At 39.1% G+C, this 22,634-nt stretch overlaps 1 protein-coding gene across 1 annotated transcript in view; it reads right to left on the bottom strand.

The window, feature by feature from the left end:
* CNTNAP2 (contactin associated protein 2) overlaps positions 1–22,634 on the bottom strand; it is a 1,234,090-nt gene that overhangs the window by 375,997 nt on the left and 835,459 nt on the right. The window contains exon 12 of the mRNA XM_086743072.1: positions 15,541–15,660. Within this exon, the coding sequence (XP_086599198.1) occupies positions 15,541–15,660 (120 nt within the window). The remainder of the gene's footprint in view (positions 1–15,540; positions 15,661–22,634) is intronic.

Genomic DNA, 22,634 nt, shown 5'->3' with positions numbered 1-22,634 from the left:
AGCCATCAGGAACCTCACCAGACTGCCATGCCTTCTCAAATATGATGGACAGTGGCTTATCAACTTCATCTGCGAGTTCCCTCATGACCTGCGGATGCATCTCATCAGGTGCCATGGGCCTGTGCACCTTCAGGTTCCTTAGATGGTCTGGAAACCTGCACTATTCCTACAGTGGGTGGTTCTTTATAATATAAATAACCACTTAACCGTAACCATAAATAAGCACAGATGTCATTAACTGATCTTCCATCTTGGATGCTTAATTGAAGAAAGTGCCAAATCAGCCCAGACACTGAAAAAGCTACATGAGACAAACACTGCCGTGTCAGCAGAATGCAGTTTGTGGCACTGCTGTCTGTGAGGACAAGCTTTACTCTCCAGGAGTGTGAATAAAGTTTGCTGGGTTTTTAAATGAATTCTGCAGTCATTTATTGAAGAGTTTGTTGCTGGTAATGCTGATGTGGGTAAGGATTTGGCTGGCTAGGTGGCCATTCGATACTACAAGGCAGCTACCTCTCTTTAAGAGTCTCTGTGTGTCTGGATGATAGCTGCAAAAAAGGTCTTAAAAATTTTGGTTTTATATGCCCACTGAGAGAGTGATCAAGCCTGGGACAGGCTTCTTGGGGCAGGGGGTGATCCATGCCCCATTCCTGTCACTATTTAAGAGGCATTCGGACAACACCCTTAAGAACATGCTTTAACGTTTAGTCAGTCCTGAAGTGGCCAGGCAGTTGGACTAGATGACTGCTGTAGGACCCTGCCAACTCAACAATTCTACTCTATTCTAAGAAGAATACACACATACAAAAAAAAACCCCAAAACAACAAAACAGGAAAATGAGCACATACTACAAACAAATAATAATCGTAGGGCAAAAGCTTTGCTACAGTGTAATCCACTGAGTACCTACTTAATGAGTAGAATTTCACTAAACATGCAATCTGGATAGCTGAAGAAATTGATCATAAGATAACAATCTTCCATCATTAATTCAAGAATTAAAACTAATCTAAGTTTCTAGATATAAAACTAGCTTTCCTTTATAGCATTTTTTAGCCCATGATAAAAAGATCAGTTCTCAAAAGTAAAGCCATCTATGAAAAGATCTTTGCACAACTGGCAGACTCATGGGCAATACATAAATTCAGTGAACACTAATTTCACCAGAAATAAAAAGTTAAAAAATTAAAAATTCTAAGAGTTTCCTAATAAAGGAAAATATCTTTGCAATACATAGAACAGAGGTGAACTGTCCAGCTTTCCTAAAAAAATGGACAGTGAACTGTCTAGTTTTCTTAAAAATAGTATTTTATTCCAGCCACTTGGCAGATATTCACTCAGGCATAAGGATGTGCTGTAAATAAATAAATAAACAAATCCTTCTATTTTCTTAAAAACAAACAAACAAACAAAATAACCCCCAAAACCAACCTATTTACCAGAAATAATAAAAAAAAAAAAACAAAAACCAGTATGCTTTAAGGTCACAGAAGGACAGATCATTCTGAGAGAACTGAGTACCTCAAAAGATTCACAGAGGTGGTCCAGGATTTAGGTTTAGTTTTTTTACTGGCTCAAAAGAACATAGGTAATACTGACAATTGCTTCACGTGCAATCTTGTTCATGAATCTGAAAAAATAACTTCCAGACCACATGAAGCAGAAAATATTATAGAAAAGTGGAATGTTAAGAGATTTAATATTAATGTTAGTATTAAAATGTTAGTCACAAATACATTTGAACCAAAGTGTAAGCAGCAGTGTTAATAGCAGACATTTCCCAGGCCAATACGGACTGGAAACAAAAGGACAGAGGAAGAAAGGAAGTAACTCTAAGAGATATTAGATAATATCTTTGTTCTAGCTAAATCTTCAAGAAATATTATTTGATTTCAAAATATTAAGACCTAATCTTGAAAAACTGTCTAGGTTTGGCACTTAGTGTACTACTAAAACCCAAATGATTGATTAGTAACTTCCGCTTCACAAGAAGGCTGAAACAGAAGCTACTTCAATTTGATTCTTCTATATCTGATTTAATGAAAAATGTGGTTGCTGGTCTCTGGCATCTGCAGCATTTCTCTTCCACTGTGGATGCCACAAAGTCCTGCAAAGCATTTTAAAGTGTAGGTTTGCAATACAGTCGGGCATTAAATAACATGGTTTTAATATTAACATGACAGTTGTAGCAAAAATCTGAGACTGTTACAGCAAAAGTGTCAAGCAGAAGTGAAGCAACCACTCAGAGCTCTATTACACAGTGGAATTGGTAAAGATTGCTGAAATAAATGTCAGAAGACCTCTCTGAATATTAACGTTAATTAAGTAGGTTAACGTCTTTTTTTTTTATAATTCCAACAGATCTGTCATTTCTAAGTAATCTATTTTACAAAATGAATATTTCTTCAATATTAGCAAAAAAATAAGTATCTTCAGGTAGAAGCCAATGCTTCTGACAGAAACATATTTGATCTAGACTCATGAATACTAAGTGCAAGAGAAAAAACGTGGCACACTCAGGCTTTGGAGAGCTAAGTTAGCTTTGCCTTTTTAACTCCTTCAACTTGCCTCTTAAACAGTTTCTGTGGAATATCCATGCCTCTGTGAGGGCACTAATTCCTCTTCACAGACTATTGTTAAGAAAAAGCGACTCCAACAGAGTAGTGATGATCGTAGATCTGATACAGTAACTTACAACTTTGACATTTCCATTGTTTTGTGAAAGGACTTTGTCCTATTACTACTGGCAAAGGTATTTAACCTTCTCTTAAGACTACTGACAGCTTTATTCCATTGCAGTCAGACAATGTTGGTCTGAACGAAAATCCACAGTGACTTATGTTTGTGACGCACAAGTGAATCCCAAAGTGGAGGAAAAAAGTTAGTCTCTTTGAAGAAATATCTTGAGGTCTAAGGTACTGCTTTGGCAAAAATCACAATAATCATTTTTGGAAGGGAAGGGAATAATTTATTCTTACTGATTTTCTTAAATTGCTTACTGTTAAATGCTTCAATGTGTCTGGTGTTAGTCTCATAAATCTCATCTAGGATAATGGAAGATCATTACCTCAATGGTTCCTACTCAGGGAAGCATGTACTGACACAGTAATACAGACATTTACTAGATAAAGCCAATAGTTTCAGGCTCTCTGAAAAAAGGAAAACTTGGGCTTACAGAATGGAAAAATCCCTAAAGCAGGAAGCATTAAAAGCATGTTAATTCCGGATCACAAACATGAACTCGAAACACAATAAAAGCGAACACAGACCGTTAATGCGACATCAAAACGCCAAGCTGCATCCTATTTTATATGTATCATCTGTCTGAAATCAGACCGACTTGGCTTCCAGTACATGAGTACTTAGCAGTTGAGACTGAATGAGAGACCTGTTTTGCATAATCTGCAGGTATCCATTCCAAATCTGAAACTTTGCTCTGTGGAAGTCTCCAGCCATAGTCTGCACAAGGTCTCACAAACTCCTTCTTGTCTTTTGCCCCTGTTGGCTGGACTCTGCTCACTATGCCATGTGGAATGCTTTCATTGGTTTGCTTTTAAGTTGTAACAAATTTATTTCAACTGTTCTTCACCTTCTAATGATAAGGAGCAAGTGATAATCTCAGTAGGTTGCAACAAACTCTGGTTCTCCCAGGAAAATTCCTCCTTGATTTTCATGAATGTAAGCAGTGTCTTCATAGCATCTTCTGATTGACTGCCATATTTTCAGAGGAAGTGCTGCTTTCTGTGGCCTTGGAGATAAAAAATGATCAATTCCCAGATAATCCCAGATTTCAGTCTTTCTTGCCCTCATTGCCATCGCCCTGCAGGCTTTTTCCCCAGTTCTATCTGTCTCTCACCATGTGGAGCAGAAATGGAGGTCAGTTTACAGCATAGTTCTGATGCTGCCCTAAAACTTGTACTAAGCACCCATTCTAGAAATTAGTAAAAATATTGTCTGTAATCTCATATCATAGTTATTGCACATCTGCTTTCCTTTGTAGAAAAGCACTAAGACTAATTCTCAGCGACAAAATGCAAATATGTATGTACTCTTAGGGTTTCCTAGGAGTGTTCAAAGACAGCCTTCACACAAACTCTCTGTAACTCTATACATTCACACTCCTACATAATCTGCACTAACTTTACTTGTTAGTAAGTCCTAGGAGGGAGGTCTGAATTTTTAACAGTATAGTGAAAGTTATATTTTAACAGTAATAGTGACAACACAGCTAACCTGCCCTTCTAGGCAAATTAATTCAGAGAATTACACAGCAGTACACAGCACTGGACTCTGAATATTGGTTGGGAATTCTAAAGTGGAATGAATTTCGCTTCTCTGTTTTCAAAATTGTCTGTAAACTTTCCATCACTTGATTATCTAACTCAGTAATAAGTGAAAATACACCATCTGCCATCTGAACGGGATTTTAAACATTTCCTTTAAACTAATCTGCTCTATGATCTTTTAGTTAGATTGATTCCAGTTTCAAAGAAAATGACAACAGAAAGGTAAGAACACATAAGTGTTTTTCTTGTCCCACGGTCTGTCAACAAGACAAGACAGTACTAGCAGTTAGAAACAACCAACTCTGAATAAGACTTGCTGAGAAGTCATTCTTTGAAGTGTTGTTTAAGGACAAGGAAGCCTTACAGGGGAAGCATATTTGAGAAAGTATTTCTGTATGCCAGAAATCCCCATCTGAACCTAGTGACTCACATTCCAGGCTTTGATGCAGTACAGCTGGATCACTGGGCTTGTTCCTCAAAGCCCAGAGAAGCACAGATAAACTTTCCCAGTGATGTAGTGGATAGGCAGAAACACATACACCGTCAACATCTGTATCCACCCAAACAACAGAAAAACTCTGCAGAAAATATTACCATCAAAATAATATAAAATTTTACAAGGCCCGACAACTTCCGTATCATTTCAGGGGTAAATTAACTGTCTAGCTTTAACTTGATTTAAATGACCAAAAGCAGAAATAAAAGTTTTACAGAAAACACAAGCTTGGTTTGGGCTTTCAATATGTTCTCTATAGAAGCAATTTTCTAGGGATAACTGAAGCATAGCACTGACCTGATGCAGCTTGTGCTGAGTTCCTTACATGTCCTGTAGGGCATATGTGTGGGAGAATGAACCCAGAGCTAAATGTTTGCTTCTAAAACTAACACTAACAGTTTAAAGTAGACAGTACCCCTCATCATTCTATTTCCAACCATACCTTTTTTCTTTGTCCCAATTATGGACATATTTTTTGAAATATAGGCTTATGAGGTCCTGCAATGCACTAAGTTCTAGAAAGATCTGTTGTTTTCTAATGTCTGTTCAGAGCTCGGTTCCCAACAAATGAGGAATATTTTCTGATTGCAGATTATGTCAGGATTTTTTCCTCCTTCTAGACTAAATAATTTGGCAAAACAAAGATTCTGCTTTATTTTCAACTACTTCTCAAATGCCACTTTGTTCTCATTCTTTGAGGTCAATGCACATTTAGTTGCCTTATGCTTGATGTACAGATGTTCTGTGAAGCTCATGCTCCAACTATGAGCACTTGAAATACATTATGAAGATGACATGACATTGACTTTTATTCCTATATTATGTTATATGATACTCCAGAGCTTGAGGTGAGACAGGAAGAAAGAAGGGGAAGAAACAAAAGACACTAGTCAGACAGTAGGAAATGTTTCTATTTCTTGGTGACTTGATAAGATAACTTAAATGCCGATGATAAAGTTTGTCCTCTACTGAAACAGAGCAAATCAAGAACCTTCTCCTGGGGACAGACTTCACAAGGTATATTTATTTTATGGTTTGATATTTTCTCTGCAGCTGCACACTGGATTAGCTTTTTCTTTTCTACACATGCAAAGGTGACTGGAGAAAATATCTAGAGATATTCTAATGTGATTTAGAATCATGATTTTAATGTGATTTACTGCAGACCCTAAAGTTATGACGCCACATTTTTGTCAGGACACGTTTTTATTTAGTGAAGTTATCAGATGTTGATTCACGCTCCATTTTCCCAATTCTACCCTTTTTATGTTATGATGAGCCCTGAGATAATTAAAACCTTAATCTCTGTGTGGAGACTGTTTCTATGGCAGTGTATTTTTAAGTTCTGAACATTAAAATAATAAAAAATGATCCTACAATCACATGGCACTCAAGTGTTGTTTTACTAGTAGGGCTGAGTAGCCTGTAGTCCTTTCTTCTTCCATCTTTAAAAGCCTGCCATCTCAACATGCTGTCACAGAACACAGCAACAGCCTACACTCACTTATGCCCTGCCCTCTAGACTGTGGCTTTAACCAGTCAAATACAAGTAACTGCCAAGCACAGGAGTGCCTAACAACATCATTTTTCAGTGTTAACCTGAGGCAAAAACAAACAAACAGAAAACCATCCTGATTTATTTCAGAAGGATTCCAGACAGTAAGCTGCATCTAATCAAGACGAGTCCAGACAAAGGCTGGCAATTGCAACCTGTGATTGAGGCTGAGTGAAAAGGTTACATCCATCTAGAAAAACAACCATGACCTTCTTCTAACCAAGTCAGTACTGTGCTCCAGAGCATGGGGAGGAAAGGCACTTGCTAAACTTGTTGAGATGAAGGTAAGTACTACTTACATGCATTTATATATACATATGCATGAATAAAAGTTTTGGTACCTTGGAAGTTCAGTAAATCAGTTCTCAGGCAAAATCTCACCTGAAAGACGAATTATATAGATATGTGCAATGGAATTAAACATTTACCGCTGTTGGGGCAGTTTTCATCACCATGTAGTGATGAATAGCACATTTATATTCATGCCATATGTTTCTACATATGTCATAGTAAAAAGCACTCCAGTGACCCACTATTTACAGAAAGAAGACAGAATAATCACAGGATACGACAGTTATGGTTGTTTAATATCTATTCACAAAGTCATTGCAGTAATTATTAAATGTGCCACTTTTGTTAAAAAAGAGAAGAGAGAAGAAAGGAAGAAGGAGAGTGGGTAGAGAAACCACCCCGTGCATTTGACCTTAATGAGGCAGGCTATGAATACACATAATGATTTCTTTAAGTGTTTGAAGATGTGCAGCTCTAGGCAAAAGAACTGTGCTAGAAAGGGGATAGGCTAAGTACCACTCAAATGGAGCCATTACGCTTGCAGCTATTTGGATCCTGAAATGAGATAAAAGCCACATCACAGAGGCATAATGACTTCAGGACCAATAGAAAGAATTAACTGACATATCTTTTGGTAAAATAGATTATGAAACCTTTCAGTTCTATGAAACCTTTCAGTTCTGCTTTGCATCAGTGGTCTAAATGATGAAGAAGAAGAAGAAACAACAGGAAGGCCATGATTTCCCGGTCCTCAGCACAAAAGCCTCAAGGAACTATGGAAGTGCTGGTCTGCCTCTTCCACCGATGTCCCATGCAGCCATTAGGATAAATAACTAAGCACCTATGGTCCCTGTGCATTGTTCCTCTGCTTATTCCTCATCCACTGCTCTGAAGATTCTAGCTGGAAAAATGCACAACATCAGGGTAAACTTACTGATCCTCCTTGGGCTGGTGGGAAAAAAAGAAACAGAAAAAATAAAGACAAATATTAACACATATCTTGTGTCTTTCTCAATGAGACTGAAACAAAAAGTAGCAGCACAAAGGAATTACAGCTACTCCAGCCAGCAAGTCAGCTTCATTGTGGGGGTGTCACGTTCCGATTTCGGATGAGAGGAAGGCCCCCTTGTGTTCTAGCCGACCTCAGACGAGTCTGGGAGGCTAGGGGCGGCTGGACCAACCTCTCACACACCGGAGTGTGGTTTTGCTCGTATGCTCGGGAACAGAATTAAGACTCAAAATGGAGTCAAGCGCCAGGTAACTTTATTTACCCAAGAAAAAGTTTGCAAATGCAAGAGAAAAGAGAGAAAGAAATGAAAGAGAAAGAAAAGAAAAGAGTTTCAGTTGCAATAGCTACCACCACAGAGCTGCGGCATCCCGACAGTCCAGTTCACTCGGTCTGATGTTGATTCTGTCGATGTTGATTTCCGTCAATGTGTTGTTTCCTTGATGTTTGTTCCCCCTTTCCATGTTGGTTGTTTTTGTCCTTTTATTGTTCGTTTCATTGCATATTCATTGTATTCCAAGAGCTGGTTTGCCCAGCCACACCCCTCACCTGGCGGTGATATGCATGCCCATTACCGTCTCTGGGCCCCTCTGTTTTTCTCTTCTGGCCTCGGGTTTGGGCTCATGCCGGGGGGTAGGACTAGATTTCTCAGAATCAGCTCTTCATTCAGGTCCACAGGACAACAGGAATTGGCTTGCAAGATAACAGGAGTTGGCTTGCAACATAACAGGAAGACTCTAGTAACTGAAGTTCCATTGTTCGGCGGGTGGTTTGATGTTTCAACATGTTGAGACAAATTTTTGACATAGTCTTTTAGAGGGGGGCCCAACTTAAATGCCTCTATGAAAACGCACATAGCATGGGGAATAAACAAGAATAAATTAGAGACATGTGCAAGCCTAATCTTATTGGCATCAGAGAGACGTGGTGGGATGACTCCTATGACCGGAGTATTTCAATGGCAGGACACAGGCTCTTCAGAAAGGACAGGAAAGGGAGATGAGGAGGGAGTGTTGCCCTCTCTGTCAACCAGCAGCTGCAGTGCATGGAGCTTCACTTGGGGATGGACAAGGAGCCAACCGAGAGCTTATGGGTCAGGATTAAAAGGAGGACAAGGACAGGGGACATTATAATGGGGGGTCTGCTACCAGCCATCTGACCAGGAAGACAGAGCGGATGAGACCCTCTATAGACAGACAGGAGCAGCCTCATGATCATAAGATCTGTTCCTCATGGGGGACTTCAGCCACCGCAATATCTGTTGGAGGGACAACACAGCAGGGCATAACAATCCTGGAGGTTTCTGGAATGCATTGATGATAAATTCCTTCTCGAAGTGATAGAGGAGACAATGAGGAGAGGTGCTATGCTGGACCTTGTTCTCACTAACAAGGAGGGGCTGGTGGAGAATGTAAAGCTCAAGGGCATCCTTGGCTGCAGTGATCATGCAATAGTGGAGTTCCAGATCCTTAGCACAGCGAGGAGGGTGTGCTGCAAGCTCTCTACCCTGGAATTCAGTAGAGCAGACTTTGGCCTCTTCAGGGATCTGATTGGCAGAGTATCATGGGATAAAGCCCTGGAGGGGAAAGGGGCCCAAGAAAGCTGGTTAATATTCAAGGATCTCCTCCTCCAAGTTCAGAAGCAATGCATCCCAACAAATTGGAAATCAGGCAAAAATGCCAGGAGGCCTGCATGGATGAACAAGGAGCTCCTGGACCAACTCAAAAACAAAAAAGAAACCTATACAAGTGAAGAGGTAGCCTGGGAGGAATACAGAGAGATTGTCCAAGCAGCCAGGGATCATGTCAGGAAAGCTAAAGCCCTGGCAGAATTAAATCTGGCCAGAGATGTCAAGAGCAACAAGAGAAGCTACTATAGGTACATGGAGGATAGAAGGAAAACTGGGGAAAATGTGGGCCCTCTCCAGAAGGAAACGGGAGGTCTGGTTACCTGGGATATGGAGAAGCCTGAGGTACTCAACAAATTTTTTGCATCAGTCTTCACCAGCAAGGGCTTTAGCCACATTGCCCAAGTTGCAGAAGGCAAAGACGTGGACTGGGAGCATGAAGACCTGCCCACTGTAGAAGTACAGGATTGGGACCATCTAAGGAACCTGAAGGTGCACAGGCCCATGGCACCTGATGAGATGCATCCGCAGGTCATGAGGGAACTCGCAGATGAAGTTGATAAGCCACTGTCCATCATATTTGAGAAGGCATGGCAGTCTGGTGAGGTTCCTGATGGCTGGAAAAGGAGCAACATAATCTCCATTTTTAAAAGGGGGAACAAGGAAGACCCAGGGAACTACAGGCCGGTCAGCCTCACCTCTGTGCCCAGAAAGATCATGGAGCAGATTCTCCTGGAAACTATGCTAAGGCACATGGAAAATAAGATGGTGACTGGTGACAGCCAGCATGGCTTCACTAAGGGCAGATCGTACCTGACAAATTTGGTGTCCTCCTATGACAGGGTTACAGTGTTGGTGGATAAGGGAAGAGTAACTGGTATAATCTGCCTGGACTTGTGCAAAGCGTTTGACACTGTCCTGCATTACATCCTTGTCTAAAGGATGAACTAGAGAGATAAGGATTTGATGGACAGACCACCCAGTGGATAAGGAGTTGGCTGGACGGCCGTGCTGAAAGAGTTGCTGTGAATGGCTTGATCTCCAAGTGGAGGAGTGGCGTTCCTCAGGGGTCAGTATTGGGCCCAGCCCTGTTCAGCATCTTTGTTGGCAACATGGGCAGTGGGATAGAGTGCACTCTCAGCAAGATCACCAACGACACCAAGCTGTGTGGTGCAATTGACATGCTGGAGGGAAGGGATGTCAACCAGAGGGACATTGACAGGCTGGAGAGGTGGGTCTGTGCAAAGCTCATGAAGTTCAACCAGGCCAAGTGCAAGGTCCTGCACATGGATTGGGGCAATCCCCCAATTGAGAGCAGCCCTGAGGAGAAGGATTTGGGAGTGTTGCTTGATGAGAAGCTTAACATGAGTCAACAATGTGTGCTTGCAGCCCAGAAAGCCAATTGTATCCTGGGCTGAATGAAAAGGAGCATAGCCAGCAGGTCGAGGGAGGTGATTCTGTCCCTCTACTCTGCTCTAGTGAGATCCTACCTGAAGTATTGTGTCCAGCTCTGGAGCCCCCAACATAAGAATGACATGGACTAGTTGGAGAGGGTCCAGAGGAGGGTCACGAAGATGATCAGAGGGATGGAGCAGCTCTCGTATGTAGAGTTGGGGTTGTTCAGCCTGGAGAAGAGAAGGCTCCAGGGAGACCTTATATCGGCCTTCCAGTACCTAATGGCGTCTTATAAAAAAGATGGGGACAAACTTTTCACTAGGGCCTGCTATGATAGAACAAGGGGTAATGGTTTTAAACTAGACAGAGGTAGATTTACATTAGATATCAGGAAGACATTTTTTACAATGAGGGTGGTGAAATACTGGAACAGGTTGCCCAGAGAGGTGGTGGATGCCCCATCCCTGGAAACGTTCAAAGCCAGGTTGGATGGGGCTCTAAGCAACCTGATATAGTTGGAGATGTCCCTGCTCCTTTCACAGAGATTGGACAAGACGACCTTTAAAGGTCCCTTCAAACCTCAACTACTCTATGATTCTATGATTCTGTGAAAAGCTGCCAGAGGAAACTGAATCAAGCCTAGAGATTCAGAAATATAAAATATCACACAGAGCGTGGGGTGAAGTTGTAATACACTCAAAGTTTACATATTCCACAAATATCTTATGAAAGTAATTATTTCCACTACATCTACTGTTCTAATGGTAATTAAAGAGAAAAAAGGGAAGGCGTTAATCTGGATACTGAGATAGGAACCCTCCATCTTTGGGAAAACCTGCTTGAACACAGAGTCTAACTTTACATCATGGACCTGCCTCTGAGAGAGGGCAAGATACCGTCCTTAACATGACAGAGCTTGGGAAGAGTTCCCTGTTGGCCTAAGATCACAAGTTGAGATAAACTGAAAAGCAGTCTAATGGTGAGACAGTATGCCACATCACAGCTTCAAAGAATATTTTTCTGTAAGTGAATTAATTTGAACAGTTCCAACTTTTCAACTCTAAACCTTTTCAATATTGTTTTTTTTTTTGTTTAAAGAAAAAAAGCTTCCTAAAATTTACATAGTTCCCGTTGATAAGTATTTGGAAAACTGCTGAACATCTATTACAACGGCCCAGATTTTGAAAAGCTGTGTTACTGCAGCAGGAATAGATACTTAAATGTGAGATATCAAATATTTATCTCCACTATGAGGATATAAAATCTAAGTGTTTGGTTCCTCTTCACTATCAAAACACAGCACTGCGAGTACAAGGTTTATTTGAAGAAGACAAGGATATGAGTATGGGGCTCTCTGGAATCTCTTTGACAATACAGAGTGATTTGTAGAGACCATGAATTGCTGTGAGGAGCACATGCATACATGTATTTCTATGAGTTTGACTGCACTTATGAATTGCCAGTTCATCTCAGAAAGAAGAACATTTTTTAGGTACCACAACAACATCTGTGAAGGGCAGGACTCATCATGACATTCACCAGTTTACTAAATTAAGAGACACTAAAATGATGGATATGGATTACGCCCAGAAATATGCCCAGACAGCTGTCTACTGCACTGTAATTCGCTGTAATTGTATCTTTTTATTATTTTTTTTTCCACACATTTGGGAGCCCTAACACTTTCTGACTACAGAATACGTAGGTGAAAGGCTGACATAATTATGAAATAATGAAATTTGTGACGCAGTATTTGTGACGCTGTAGCTTCACAGGCTAGAGATGGAGTTTCTAAATATACAATTTCAGTGCCTGTTCAGGATATTGCCCCTGCCCCTGAAGGTTTATAGTCAAGTTAGAGTGCAGCTTACTCTCCAACACTTTGACCAGTAAAACTATACTATAGTAAGTGTGAAAGAAGTACATAAATGTTAAGCCACCTTGATTTAGCAAGATGTATGCTAGCTTTGCTAATAACCCTAACCTTGTGGGCTTGTTTTCCCCAGGAACCAAACTAGCAAGTTACATTTTACATTACCTTTTTACTCACTAGGATGTTCTCACTTGCTAGTTCAGCCTGAATAAAATGAGGGATATTTAAAATGCCTATCAGCATCCTCAGTAGTAACTTAATATACAGATGTTTGTTTAACATAGTGGGTTAATATGAGCATTTAAATTTAACTCTCAGGCTAGAGAGGGAAAAACAGTTAAGGATGTATCTGTTAAAATAAAATATCATTATCCTGTCATATGAAGAATTATTTTTTTTATTTAGTATACTCCGTATACTATTCAGTATAGCTAGATCTGTAGATTACATAGTTTCATGTTCACAAAAAAAAAGTGAATTGTAATTCAGTCAGTTTAAGCTATTTTTCAAATATAGTGCTAGTAATACCATAAACCTGCACAATTTCAATACTAAAATTATTTGAGAATTCTGCTCTTATTCTAATATCCTCTAGTGTCTTTCATTATATGATAAGATATGCACCATTGCTACAGAATTCTACAGAAATGTCTTATTATGAAGCAAAGTAATTCCCTCAAGTAACCTCATTCTGTCCCTTCTCTGGTACATGTATTACTGATAATAATTATCTAGAAATAATACTCTATAGATTCAGAAAAAGATTTAAGGTGTTATGACTTTTATCCTAAAAACATAGCTCTTTACCCTCCACAGTTTTCAGTGCTTAAGATGACCAATAATTAAAAGAAAATGAAAGCTGTAACAGCTGCAATGTATAGGTACTACACAGTATGTATACAGGTGATGTGCTTTACTAAGCTATTTGAGACCAATTGTCAAGAGTGGCCTTCCAGTTTTAGAAGAAGAGATTAAAATTACTTCCCATCAATTTTCACAGATTCCTTGCAGTCATTTGCATCTTAATGAAGAAATATTTCTGTTAGGTTCTTATTTTTTAAATTTAAACAGTTAGCTGGATACTAGTGCAAAATGCCTTTTTCTTTTAGCAAAGAGTTGCTGATGAGAACAATTCAATTAAAAAAGAAAATTGCACTTTTCCACAGCATGTGTCATAGACAAATGAAAGGAATAAGCACTAAATGACTTATCCTTGTGCTCATGTTCTCCTTGCACTGATTAGGAAAAGGTCACATTTAAGTACTTTGGAAATTGTTTTGTAGACAAGAAACATTAATAAAATGAAATGCTTACTTTTAATTTTCTTATCTGATTTTTCCCCAGTGTTGGAAAAGCTACTAAGACCTTCTACTGTATATTTGTATTTAACATGAATAAGCAGTACTGTGGTATTGGATAGGTGTATTTTTTAGTACCTGACACCACTACAGTACTGTATTTTTAATTTACAAAGTTACCCTTGAAGAGTATCCAAAAGCACTGAACATGACAGTTCTTCTGAAGAGCAGAAATTGCTGTAATATATCAGCCATTCTTGGCATTGTTCCCTGCAGTGCCTGCGTGATTAGTTACTGATACAGTTCAAGGTGCTAGTTATGATTTTAAAAGGCCTAAATGGGTCAGGATCCACTTATCTGAAAGATTGCCTTTACACCTGTGTCTCAGAACAGATTGGCTGGCCTGTCTCTCCAGTCCAAGAAGGACTCATGGAACTCCAGAGCTCAGGCTCAGGCTCCTTTTTTAGGTATGTGTTTATTATACAAATGTAGACATTAATGGCAATATGAAACAATAGTGTTCTTCTGTTCTCCAGCAGGCTGTCTACCTATGAGCACTTGATCTGGGGTCTGCTGCATGTGCCATGCATTCCCCTTCAAGTCAGCTTTCTCCCTCTGCCTCTTCCAGTCTCTCTGATCCAAGTTAGCTAAAACCCACTCCACAGGTCCAGACATGTACACGTTTCTACCTCCAGGAAAAACTACATAAGCTTCAGTGACTGTAATCTCTAAAGAGTCAGAGTTACTGTTTCAACTTGTGATAATTCCTTTATGTTCATGTTGCTGATGCTGAAGTCTGAGGACTCTGATGTATGCCAGATTTCCAGTGCAAACAGAATGAAGTTCAAACTTATTACGTAGACTTCTGGGGAAAGTCAGGGAACATGTCTGTTTTATCAGCTACTCAATATTTCATATCAGGAAAAAGTGCTGAGACAATTGTCATGCATTAACAGACCAAGGAAATAATACACTCCCAGTGCAGAAAATTGCACCTTCTTCCTTTTTTATTATCATATTTTTCTGCCTCAGCATGGCAACGTTAATGACTAAGACAGGACATCTTCCGTGAGAATGCCCAGATGGGAAACCATGCAAAACTAGTGTTAAAAGCAGGAAAAAAAACACACAACAAAACCAAAATAATTTAATGCAGTTATATATATGGTGTCAGAAGTTAAACAAGATGTGTCCTTCTAACACCAGTTAAAAAGACACAGCAGGCAAACAAGAAAACTCGAATATTTTGTTTCTCTTGTAAATAATTTCTGTTCCCTGCCTATAGTGGTAAGTGTATGAAAGTCAGCAATATCTGGACAGAAATATAAATCTGACATTTCTAAAAAACTGCCTCCTGCAGTATTCTATGAACTGAGGACATTACTGAACTACAAAATGTTGACCAATATGCAAAAGTTTTGGTATATAGCCATATATATATATATATATACTTAAAAAAAAAAAATGCAATACTGAGGATACAAAGGCCTGTTAAGGCTAATTGATAGCTGTGAGCAAAAAGCTTATGAAATAGATTAGCTACTGCCTTGCTGAGACGATACTGAATGGTGACTATAAATACGATAATCTCTCTCATGAAAAACTCTTACAAATTATTTTTCTTTTGCCAAGAAATATGAATTATGAACAGACTCTTTCTCACAACTACATTAAAAAAAAAAAAAAAGAATTAGCAAATACAATGCAGTTACCTGTCATGTTACAATAAACTTTCAGAGGTCCCAGTGTCCCACTGCCATCTGGATCTATCCAGTAGTAATTTGAAGTTTTGCCCAAGTGTTTGTATGCTTCACAAGAGAGTTCATAAATAGCTGGAATAAAACAAAACACAAAACACAGCAATAAGGATCTTCATATCCTGGAGAAAAAAATCTGTAATAACAATAAGTTTACTTTATTTATATATCAAGAATTATACCTTTGACATTAAAGTAACATCACGGACATTCACAGAAAACAAAACATCTTTCCAAAAGATACAGAAATGATCAGAAGTTTGAGGCACACAATTTTATTTTTGTCATGTGAGAGAAAGCTAGAATAGGAAGAGAATTCCAACAACTTGGAGTGGGAGGAACAAGCAAACATTCTCAAGACTATCTTTTAACTGTTTTTGAAAATACTTTGCTTCAGAACTTTGTTTATACACTGGTTTAAGTTTTACAACATAAATGGAGACACTTCCATTGATCGACCACACTTTTTCCTTTAGTTTTCTTTACAGAGATACACTAAAAAGCTTATGAGTTTTCTTTCTTTAATTTTTAGAATTTTTCAGATTTTATTACAACTCAGAATAACATCGCGTGTCAGAATTGTGAAATTTCTCACCACATGTAATACTTGTCTCTACACAGTTCTGCAGTTACTCTGTTACGTATCTACACAATGAATACTCTTCTAGCAAGGTCTAAAAATTGCACAATATTTACTAGAATAAGATCAATTGATTTAGCAGGGAATTTTTTTTCAATTTTTCCTTGACCTCTCTATACTGCTTTGTGTTTCAAGTTGTAGAACTGCTTGTCAAACTGTGTTATGATAAATAGCTCAGACATAATGATGAACATTGTAGACAGAAGCTTTTCTAGCAATTCCCATATTTTCTTTGAAATGTATGACTATTACAAAGTTATAGATATTATACATTAATGAATTAAATCATTTTATGCATAGAAAAAGTAAAAGCGGTAATTTATATAAATTCATATATATATATATAAAATTGGTAAATTATATAAATATTTTTCCATGCAATTTTTAAAAAAACAAATGTGTAATGCTTCTTTGTTTTCCAAGGACCAGATGGTACAGCTTTTTTTTTTTGTTTGAAATCAAGCAATCAGCTGCTAAAAGCAATGAAATGTTTGTTTAACCAGACTTCATATCCACTTTAAAAATTAATCTAATTTGTTGGCAATTCTTGCAAGAGATCTCCTTGCTAAGACTGGCTTTATTTCAAATGTCCATAAAGAAGAGCTGTTTCGCTGGGCTCTGATGATGAGTGACTGATCACGCATACACATTTAAAGGCCTCTAACCAACTACCAACCTGCAGGAAGGAAAACAAAGCCAAAAAAAGTCTCCAATTTTGATGTGGCACAAATGAAAAGCTAGACAGTTACCCGTGTATAAAGAGAATCACCTTGTCGATGCTACAAGAAAAATAATTTTTTGGAAAGTTTTCTGTGTTCATTACAGAGTCTAAAGTCAATTTTATACAAGAGGTAGACACTTTAATTAAATTGTGAAATATTCCAAGCCATTTCACATTTTTCCCCAAACTAAGGTCAACAGATTCTTTCATTATTAAGGAGACTCTGTGCCTGTTTTCAGACACTTCATGCAGATTTTGTAAGGAATTCATAACCAATTTTCTTCAGAGATATTTCTCTAACTAGCTACACCCTATCAAAATGTAATCATAAAATACCAACTCTGTTAATGTATAATTGTTGTGCTATTAAGTCACAAATTTTAACAGATGCTTTCCAGGTCAAACCAAGAAGATGACAAATACTCTTTATGATCTCTCAGAAGTTTAGTGTTTTCATTTTCTAAACTCTTTCAAAAAACCAAGGGAGTTTCATCTTTGTAGACAAAGTTCTTTATGTAGGGCCATACAATATTTTTCTCTAAGTTTGTTCCTTTCAAGAAGACAGACCAATCTTTGTACAGAGATACTACTACAACTCAGAAAAAAAAAAATATTAGTGTGTTATGCAGAAGACAAAACCAAGTTACATTGCTTAATCAGATACTGATTTTCCCTACTGAATATTTTTACAGAAAATTAAAGGATTTAGACACAACATCCTTCCTCCTGTTCTTCTGGAATGGGAGAAATAGAAAGTGGTAGGTAGTTATTAGTACAGCACAGAACAGGCTGCTTTTGAATAAGTCAGCATTTGTCAAACTTCAACATTATGTTGAACACCACACAACAGAAATTAAGATAATTCTTCAAATAAAGACAAAAGAGAGGGATATTCTAAATAAATTGAACTTGTGAAAAATATTTTTATGAGTGTGTGATAGGTTTTTGGCAGGTTTTATCCATATGCAGATGCATACTGAAAGATCTCAAAAACAGGAATAAACAAAAATGAAAGGGTAGGTTCTAGTGCAAGCAGCAGTAATGTCCAAATCACATAATGGGAGTACAGAAACAAAATGAAGGGATAAATGAAGTCAGTATACTGACAAAATAACTGGTATTTAAGATGCAAGAGGAAACAGCAAATAAATGTGTTCTAGTGTATGAAGACACTTGACAGAAAGAGACCTTGTTGCTGACTTCAGATAGCACAGGATAGTCCCTAACATAAACAGCAGAACAAAAGTGGCAAGCACCAGGCAGAGAAGACAACTGCGATGGACAGGAGAGTAAGACATGATACCAAGATGTCGAAGCAGAAGATGATGTAGAAAGTAAGGCCATACAGGATCACTTTATAATTTGCTAATACTTTTAAATGAGTTTTTGAAATGCTGCACAAAAAGTCAGTAGTGTGTAAGACAGAAGGAGAACAGGTAAAAATAGAAATTAAGAAAGCCCAAAAAAATGTAGAATAGACGAAAGGACAAAAATTTAAGGAACAGTGTTCTAGGAGTCGCTTGGGTACATAAAAACACAGAAGAAAATGAAAACAGAACACAAGGAACAGACTACGGCAGAATCAAAACAGCTTAAATTAGAAAATTGATAAAGGTTATAATAAAGAAGCAAAAAATTTAACAGAGCCAAGAAAGGACAAGTGGGCAAAATGCAAGATTTGGATATAAAGTCTACAGTGTTCACATATGAATAAGGAGAAATGGCTGTATAGATCTACATACAGAGAAGGAGGAACACACACACACATACAGAGAGAGAAAGAAGAAGGTCTTTCAGTGCTGATTTATTCAGGAAGATAGGAAAAAAAAAGAATGGAAAGACTGAAGACACAAGGACCAGATTTCTGCTTTTCAAGGCAGCAGAAGTAAAATGCGAAGAACGTAGATCTGCTTTCGTGGTAGTTGACCAAACGCACAATGCATACACTCTTAAGGGACTTCAGAATAGCATTAAACCTCAAAATCTTCCAAGCTAAACTCACACATGTCCTAATGTCCAGATAAGCCATTTCTAGTATAATAGAGACAGTTTTTTTGTTTTGTTTTTAAATGTCACTGTCGTAGTTCAGCCCTGATTGGTACCAGACTACGCAGTCTCTCTCTCACTCCCCCCACCCTCCAAGAGAATAGGAGGAGATGATATAAGGAAAAACGGCTTGAGGTTTGAGACAAGGACAGGGAGAAATCCTTAAAGTTACCGTCATGGGCAAAACAGACTCGACTTGGGGAAAAATACTCATTTATTTCTAAAAGTAGCAGGAGAATGAGACAGGGAACAAGATAACCTCCCCCCACCCCTCCCTCTTCCTGGGCTTAACATTATCTCTACTACCTTCCCCCTCTCTGAGCGGTAGAGGGGGGAAGAGGGAATGGGGGTCGTGGTCAGTTCATCACGTATTGTTTCATGCTGCTGCTTCATCGTTGGGGGAAGAACTCCTCACATTCCTCCTCTGCGCCTTCATGGGGTCCCTCCCACGGGCCACAGTCCTTCATGAAACTGCTCTGGCATGGGTCATCTCTTCCAAGGGGTGCAGTCTCTCCTGAACGGCTGCCCCAGTGGGCCCTCCACAGGCCACAGCCTCCTTCAGGCCTCCACCTGCTCTGGCGTGGGTTCGTCCACGGGCTGCAGGTGGATGTCTGCCCCTCCGTGGACCTCCATGGGCTGCAGGGGGACAACCTGCTCCACCATGGTCTTCTCCACAGGCTGCAGGGGAATCTTGGCCAGGAGCCGCATTACTCCTCCCCCTCCTTCTGAACTGACCTTGGCATCTGCAGCCGTTCCTCACAACAGGCTGGCAGACACCCCTCAGGATCCTTTTTCATCTTATTCACTTCTCATCTCCTCTCCACTTCTTGCAGCCAGGCTGGGCCAAGTTGGGCCCAGCCAGCTGCCTGGCAGGAGGCCAGAGGGTGAGGCCTGCAAAGCCCACAAGCCTCGTGCCTCCCCCTCTCTGCCACCAGTTCAGCTTCTTCACATCTTCTCTTTTTTTTTTTTATTCCTGTTTTCCCCTTCTAAAATACATTATTGCAGAGGTGTTATCACGGGACATTCTGCTACCAATTGGCTCGGCCTTGGCCAGCAACAGGTCCTCCCTAGGCCCAGCCAAGTCCGCTGAACAAAGGGGAGCAACTTCTAGCAGTTTCCTACAGAAGCTACCACCTTAGGCCCCCTCTCACCAAACAAAACTAGAACAGTCACTTATATTCCTTCTGAGGAGAAGAGGGGGGAAAAAAATTGCTTCCTAACTCTTAACTCCACATGCACTCCATATTGCAGCAAAAAACTCTACAAGCAATAAGAGGTGAAAATCTGGTCAAAACAGTGATCCAAGGTCTTCGAGTTCGGTAAAAAGTATGTACGAAAAGAATCAAAAACAGAAAGAGAAGAGCCCCAAACAGATGCTATAGTCTTTTAAAAGTTTAATCACCTGAATAATACAGATCAAACTGAGACCACCAAATCCATTTCATGCTAAAATTTGAAAGAGCTTGGCTGTGTTCTAACACAAAGTAAAAAGTAACCTCATTTTAACTTTTAGTGTGAAACATCAAGATTCTTCAAGCTTCTTAGTCTGGGCAGAAAATCCAGTCACTTTAATCAGCTGACAAAAGCAACTGTGAATGCATTTTGAAGTTTACCATTGACTAAGCTAACATTCACAACAGTGGGCTTGAACATAGGCTGAGGGGAAAACCTCCCCTTCTTAGAAAAGCTTGACTAGGGAAGCAGACTAAGGGAGAATAGCTTAGAGTGAAACAAAAACTAACAAAAAAACCTTGCAGCCACACAGACCTTAATATCATTTTCATTGCTACAGTTCTTCATGGGTTCTTTTCCACTGCCAGAACTGCTGACCTGAACCCCAAAGGGGAGGTTTTGATGGATAAGGGATGACAACACTTGTTTCAGAGTTTTTAGGATCCTCTATTTTAAACATTTGAAGAAAAGCAAATGTTTCAGAAAACCATTTTACAGAATAGCTTTTTCCAGCTCCAGACAGTTAGCCAAAAGCTGGAAAGAGTAGATTTCTCTTAGATTTCAAAGGCTCTTTACTGATTGAGGGAAGCATATGTTCTCACTCCTGTTTTACTTTCTGACTGGCATAAAGATGAAGAGAGTTATCTCACACAGCTAGCACAGCTGCTGGCTATCTCTAGAAAGCAGAAGAGCTGAATGAGAAAAATTATTTACCAACTCTGTCACCCTACATGAGGTTCCCATAGAGTTTCAGTAGCACCTTGGTGAACTACAGTTTCTGCATCACTATGTAAAAAGGCAGCTTTAATTTTAGGACTGACAATTAGCCTCCTTTCATAAGGACAAAGATCATTATAAATAGAAGACCTAGCATGACAGTCTGAACTATATGACACAACGAATGGGTTACAGAATGTTTTGTTTCTGTCAGTGAATAACTCTGCTGCAGTGGGTAAACTTCTTTAAACTTCTAATAATATAGGAGTAAAGCTCAGCTCCACAAGGGTATGGGAAAAAGTGTAGATTCAGAGGAACTCATGAAATTAAATTATAGTAAAATTGACAAAAGTAGGCAGTGCATCAGATTCACAAGGTCCAGTTAAGCTTTGGAAATTGGAAATTTTGAAATTTTTAATTAAGGAATTTGGAATTTTTTTCTCACTGTAAGTAAGAGAATTTGAGAATATTGGAAGGTTTCATGAACAAGTCCACCAAATCATGGCTGTATATGACACGGCACATGCTCTAGCCAATCGTTTTCCAGTTGTAGTAAAAACAAGATCAAGCACTACTACTCAGCCATTACGAGATTACCTCCACAACCAGAAGTTGAACTGAGCTATTGCAGTTCCAAAAGCACAAGCAAGCACAATGCCTATATCTTCACATACCTTCAGAGTGAAATTGAGATTTGATTGGGATACAATCATTGCAGGGGCCCTTGGCTTGCTCTCACAGTTGGCCAGGACAAACACATGAATCCTAAGAGCTCAAAACTTCATCCTTTCACATGTCCATGTGAGATTAGTAAGAATCTAGCACATACCGGACAACTATTTTACTCACGGCAGTTCAAATACAAATTAACTTAAGCCTAAGGGTTTAATTCTGTTACTCTTAACATGATGTTAATAAGTACTACATCATTCTACAAGATGTTCCAGGAAATGGTGTTCAATCACTCAAATTATATGTGGAGTACTAAGTGCTGGGGAAAAAAAGCAGAATCTTTTTCCTGATCATACTTAGTGTAACAGCAGGATCAAATGGCTGGGATGAACCTCAAAGATAATCTAATCCACCCTCCAAAAAAAAAGCTGAATTACATCCATTTATCATTCCTGATAGACTCCTGTTCAAAATCTCCCATGATGTAAATTCCTTAACAGGCCGAGACAGCCTAGAGGTCCACCAACCCTTCAGCACCAGCATTTCTCCCCCTCTCTCTACACTGTGAAGCTGCTCTGCTGCAATTTAAACTCATCATTTCTTTTTCTACTCACCATGAATTTGGAGAATAGCTTATTGTATGCCTCCTTGCAGCCATCTTTTGTCTATTTGCAGATATAAGTTTCTTCTCTACATTAAAAGGCCAAGTTTGTTCATACGGGCCACAGGTTGTGTTTTCTAGGTGCTAAATTATTCTTCTTGCTCGGCTCTGGACTATCCAATCTTTTTCATGAAGCTCAG

This window comes from Chlamydotis macqueenii, chromosome 2, assembly GCF_036417535.1.
Source record: "Chlamydotis macqueenii isolate bChlMac1 chromosome 2, bChlMac1.mat, whole genome shotgun sequence".
Lineage (NCBI taxonomy): Eukaryota > Metazoa > Chordata > Aves > Otidiformes > Otididae > Chlamydotis > Chlamydotis macqueenii.
This window is presented reverse-complemented; position numbering and strand designations above follow the sequence as displayed.